This window comes from Haematobia irritans, chromosome 5 (assembly GCF_050003625.1).
Source record: "Haematobia irritans isolate KBUSLIRL chromosome 5, ASM5000362v1, whole genome shotgun sequence".
Taxonomy (NCBI): domain Eukaryota; kingdom Metazoa; phylum Arthropoda; class Insecta; order Diptera; family Muscidae; genus Haematobia; species Haematobia irritans.
In genome coordinates, this window is record NC_134401.1 from 9,937,830 (window position 1) to 9,943,829 (window position 6,000).

Genomic DNA, 6,000 nt, shown 5'->3' on the forward strand with positions numbered 1-6,000 from the left:
GAAGATCGTACAAAATCTGTTGTGGTTTCGGAATATTTCAAGTTAGTCATGTGACCTATCGTGAGATTGAGACAAATTTAGACAATAGTGGGACCAGCATATATTCAATATCGCATGGACATTTCGGCCATCAAAAAAAATGCTTCGATTTGGATCCCACACAATTTGTCAATCGCTCAAAAAAGGCTCTTATCGATTGGTCGAAAGAAATGGTCCAAAAATTCGTTCGCGGTGCCTTGAAGAAGAAGAATCGTAGATTTAGGCATATGACCCGAAAGTAAACAGCAGTCTACTGTATAGGTGTTTCAAGCTGAGTAAAATCGAACAAAAGTTGCTCGCGCACGAAACACTTCCAAGAAATGATCGCTTGATTTTTCGGAAAAACTGGACATGTCGCAATCCACTACCAGAAGATCTACAAAGAATAGTCAATTCTGAGTGGTAGTAAAGCTTAGGTTAGGTAAGGTTATAGAAGTCAACCCTTAGAAAAAGGGGTTGGTTCCCACTTAGACCATGTTGATCCATTGTGTTTCCTCATCAATCGTATTCTAGTTTCCACACGATTTCCAAAATGAGCTTTCTAGGTCTTCCGAATCCCGAAGCCTTGATGAAGGCAAGTATATCGTTTAGATTGCAGTTCCATACATCGATAATATCCTGAAAGAAGAAGGAGTCCACTATATTGTTTCTTCTAAATAAATGCTGGACACAATGGTAGCCAAATTTTTGTCAGTTGTCTTCCAAGAAATCAGAAAAGCCAACCCCCAAAGACGGACCACCCTTCACCACGACAATGGGAGCTGAAGAAAAAATTGCACATGAGGGAGCTCCATAACCTGTGTTTTAATAATGAAATAATAATTTATGTTAAACGAGTCTGGAAGAAGGGGAAGAACCTATTCAAAGAAGAAAGTAGAAATTCATCTTCCTTCCTTGATCTGAAGTCAGCCTTCAGAGTTACTAATTCAACAAAATAAATCGATAATTCTTTCCAATGATTGGATGGTAGCCACCGTGATGCAATGGTTAGCATGTCTGCCTTGCATAAATTGGGCCTTGGGTCCAGTTTCGACGGAACACCAAACATTTTTCAGCCGTGGATTATCTTCTCTCAGTAATGCTTCTCTAAGTGGTTTCACCGTAATGTTAAACGCCGTTCGAACTTGCCGATAAGATGGGGCTCTCTTGCCAATGAGCTTAACATATAATCGGGTAACTCTCATTGATAAGAAGAAGTTTACCACCTGTGCTATCACAATCGACTGAATAGTCTTCGTGACCCTGATATATGGGGCTGTTCCGATACCTAACCTAACCTAATGATATGGATCCTTCATCTGCTAAAAGTTTTCATTGAAAATTTAGAATTTTCATCAAAAGTGGCAAGTAACAATGTGCATAAGGTCCTTTGTGGCGAATTTCTCTCACATTCTATTTTTAGCTCAATGATAAAATCATTGAGTTTTAGCGACTCCAACTGAACGGTACCAGATGTATGTTACCACTTTGAATATTTTCCGGTCAATTACACATTTTTGTCACCGACATTAGAAACAACAAAGAATGTGCTACCAAAGTCAACATTTCCGCGATTAAATAGTACCACTGTTAATCACTCTGAAGGAACTCTGGGTACGAATGCTAAATTAATATAAAAAATAGATTTTTTCTCCATTTTCCATAGGATATCATCATAGCACATACCATAAGCAATAGGTTAAGGGTTATTATGTATGATACCCGGAGGAGGAATGTTCTACGACTTACCTTTAAGATTTGATTTTTACGAAAACTCAGCTCATCATCAGCCGTTGCTGAGAAATCATGTTTGGCAACTGCTTCCATTGTTGTGTGTGGTTTTTGCTGCTGCGGCTGCTGTTTATGTGCTAGTGTGGTTGGTTGGTTTAGAAGGTTACTTCTTGGGATATTCCTGTTCTTCTTCGACAATAACGACGAAGATTGCTCTGCTTGTTGTTGTTCTTTGTTGTTTTTGTGCTTTAATCCTTTGTTTACGATGATATTTTGTTTCCCTTCTCACTTCTTGTTATTTCCCGGCTTTGGCAACTACAGAGACTGACTGAATGTATAAATGGGGGGACTTTTTAAAAAATGTGTGTTTATATGTATATAAGAGGGGGTGTATTGGTATGTGTGTGTATGTTTAAGCGAACGAATGCCAATGAAGCTGCGGTTTAAAGCCTGAGGAAGAACCTTTCTTTGTTGTGTAAACTTTTTTGTTTTATTTTTTTATTTCCTTTACTTTTGTTTACTTCATCAACTTCGTTGTATTTATTGTTATTCTTGTAATATGTTTAAAATATTTTTAGCACTATCATTTACTTTTTTTTATTAAATATTTGCATGCATATGGAGTATTCCCTTTGTGACAAAAAAAGAGGAAGGGAAAGATAAGAGACCATTATTATATTAAACATTTAAATTTTTTGTTTGTTTTGTTTTTCACTTTCAAACCACCGGACTTTCTAATATTATATATACATATGTTTACTCAGATTTTTTTCTCGAACAATATTTTTTTTTTTTTGATTTATTTTTATCGAAATTATGTGAGCGCTGTTCCACTTAAGATCTAGAACACTTTATTGCTGCTTTATTTTTTTGTTTTTTGTTCTTAATTCAATCATCAACCACGACACAGCCACTAGTTGGGGCTACTGTTAGTTTTTATCGCGGGTGAGGCATGTTTGAAGTATAGCCAACAAACCTACCGTATGCCGACAGCGTCGTTACTTTATCAATTGTATGGTATATGTGATTATGGTGGCAATTTTTCCTGGCCTATGATAATGATGATGAAATGACACCAATCTCACTTTAGGCAACAGACATTGGAACACCACAATTTATTTTTTTTTTGAATTTGTTTATTTAACAAAAATAAACACAAAGCGACACAGAAATACCAACGACAGCCACCACCAGTGAATTTACGTGCTCCGCGACTATATGATTTGGCTAAGCAGTAAGCCAGTATGTATGAAATGGAATCTCGCCCCGTGTTGTGTATAGCTAGTGTATAAGTTGTCTGGTGCGCTGCTCTTGGTTGTTGGGTATATGTTTTTGATATTTCTATCCCTGCTCCCCTCTAGGCACTTCACCATGAAGAGATTGCGATTTTTGGAGAGCGAACATTGACAGCAAGCATATGACGTTCATTGTTTGTAAATCGCAAAATACCTGTATAGCATTGCCAGAGCGAAAAAAAAAAAACAGAAAACAAAATGCTCATGGTGGGGATAATATAAGTTGGGAGTGAGTATTTAAATTCCACGAAAAAAGACTAATTGAATTTATGGCCTGAAAAGGCACATATTCAATATATTCCGACACTCTACTTTTGATTAACACCTTCGCAAAATGAAGAATTGCTTGTTCGTTTTTTCGTATGAAATATGTTCCTTCTAAGGTTTTCAATGTTAATAAAGGGTTGGTTCATATGGGAGCTGTATATAATTATTGACCGCTATGAACAAATTTTTGCACAGTTGTTAGAGGGCTTGTATTAAGATCACGTACCAAATTCCAAGCTGATCGGATGGAAATTGCTCCTCCAAAAGGCTTCGTAAGACAAATCGGGGAGTCGGTTTAAATAGGGGCTATAGTTAACAGTGGTCCGATATGGCCCATTTGCAATACCATCCGACCAACATCAAGCTTGTTTCGTTAGGAAGCTAACGTAAATTCCACATACGGATGGACAGACATTACTAAATCGATTCAGAATTTCACCACGACCCAGAATATATTTTCTTTATTGGGTGCGATACCAATATTACGATGTGTTACAAACGGAATGTTAAAATTAGTTTACACCTACCCTATGGAGGAGAGCATACAAAGTGTTCAAAAATAAAAACTTCTTCGGCGGAAGATGACATATCCTTCAGAACATCTTTAATGGTACAATGTATTTAAAAAGTTGGGCCAAAAAAGGATTCAGTGTAAATTTGGCCCAAGCTCACTGGCTATAGATTCGTATTAGTGGCCAAAATCTATACCACAAGCCACCAAACATCAGTTTCATTATATCTACTAACATACACACAACATTTTTTTTCTGATTCAATTACAAAATTAATTGAACCAATTAATTTTTTAATTGTAATGTCTTCAATCACGAACAGGTAATATAGATCACAGTTATAGTTGAGTATAAAAAATTTTTGATTAAAAAATTGATTTAATTTAAAAATTTCAATTAATTTTTTAAATGATTCAATTAAACATTTAATTGATGTCGATTGCAAAACTCAACTTTTTAATTAAAAACGTAACTATTTTCAATTACTCTATAAACTGACTTTGTGTTTTTATTTTGATTAAAACACTTGATTGATTGAAATAAATTTTTATTTGAAAATTAAAAAAAAAATCCAGCACTGTTTTTAACTGTCTTATGGCCAGTTTCTCATCCTCCGATTAATTCTAAAACGGGGCATAGACCACCGGTTAGTAAAATTTTGTATGGGAAAAAGGGATAATATGTTTGTCATTCCGTTTGTAAATGAAAATATAGATTTTCGAAAAGTAAATATATTCTTCATCTGGCAGAAATTCTGTCCATCTGTCTATTATAATCCGGTTACAGCCTTCAATAATAGAGTTATGGTCGATTTTTTATTCTTTTTCAAGTTCATTACCTCGTCATTGGGAAGCCCCTCTTTGAACCCACCTTTATGGCAAATATTCTAACCAAACATTTAAGCAATCCGATAACTTTAGCCTAATAGAATTTTGTACCCTATTAACACCACTCCACTGTATACCGAACATCTGACTAATTGAACAATTTTTTTTTAACTTGGCAATGCTGGTTGATGCATGACGTCGTTGATTTGCTCTTTTTTTCTGATGGTGGTATTCTCAAGTATTTTCCCCCCACAACATTGGTGCGGCATTGTTGTTGCCGTTTTCTTTGGTGCGTTTTGTCGGCATTCGCCGAAATTGTTGTTGCTGTGCGCTCTGTTACCACCGTGTTGTGTTGTTGTTGTTCTTTGGGTGTGTGTTGGCCGTTTCTCGCGTTCTTGTGTTTGTGTGTGTATCCAATTCTATGTTTATACTTTTTGTTGCTGTCTCCCCCCTTCCAACAGAAGTAGTCAGCATCTTTCACTCATCATCATCATCTATCCCATTAAGTTAACAATGATGATAATATTAATGATGTTGAGAAAGTTTCGATTAATGTGGGAATAAGGAAAATTTGTGGGTTTGGTTTTTATGTTCACGCAATATATTGCCAAATCATGGCTATATTTTCATCAAATAGATTTTGTCGAATAGTCCCCACAAAGTAGACTAGCACTTGGATCATATATTTATTATTAAAAAAAAAACATTTCAGAGTCTTGTGTTGGTACGCTCACATAAATTGATAAAAATAGCTCAAAAATAATTGTCGGCATTTATGTGTCACGGGTGGGACCAGAATATCACTTGTTTCTTATCGTCACATAATATTTTTTGTTGGTAAAATTGTTTACACTTTTTATTCTTTTAATTAAAGCAAGAAAACTATGAAGTTATTGCACTCTTTTTCTTATATTTCTTATTTATTTTATTTTATTATTACCCGACGAATTGTTGCGGGACCCAAAAGTGTATAGAATCACGTAGCCGAGCAATATTAATGACGACGTTATACATTTTGTGTGAATGGCAGCTAGAAAAACGGTAACCGGTTTGTGTTGAAGTAATTGATGGTTATTGAATCTTAACATTGGGGAGGTTTACATTATGAATTTTGTATAATACCACATGTTGACGGGGTTCGAAATCTTGTATTTTGTAGATTTGAAATCGATTTCTCATAGAAAAGTTAGATTTCGAGGCCGATTATAGTATGTCAGGAAGATTCTAAAATTTCAAAAAAAAAAATGAATGAACATATATTTTGTTGGAAGAAATCATTCGTCGTTCATATTGTACCTTAATTTGTGTTCAGTGCTACCATATTTTTACATAAAATCTTCAAAATATGTA

At 35.2% G+C, this 6,000-nt stretch overlaps 1 protein-coding gene across 7 annotated transcripts in view; it reads right to left on the reverse strand.

Annotated features, from left to right (window-relative positions):
- The window catches only part of drk (growth factor receptor-bound protein 2 drk), a 38,158-nt gene extending 32,423 nt beyond the window's left edge, over positions 1–5,735 (reverse strand). For 2 of the 7 annotated variants that reach the window (XR_012722785.1, XR_012722784.1), the window contains exon 1: positions 1,768–2,339. Coding sequence is in view for 5 of the 7 variants with exons in the window: in XM_075310359.1 (XP_075166474.1) it covers positions 1,768–1,845 (78 nt within the window). In the remaining 2 variants the exon portion in view is untranslated. The other 5 variants (XM_075310359.1, XM_075310358.1, XM_075310361.1 and 2 more) reach the window with 5 other exon arrangements.
- Positions 5,736–6,000: the final 265 nt, after the last annotated feature.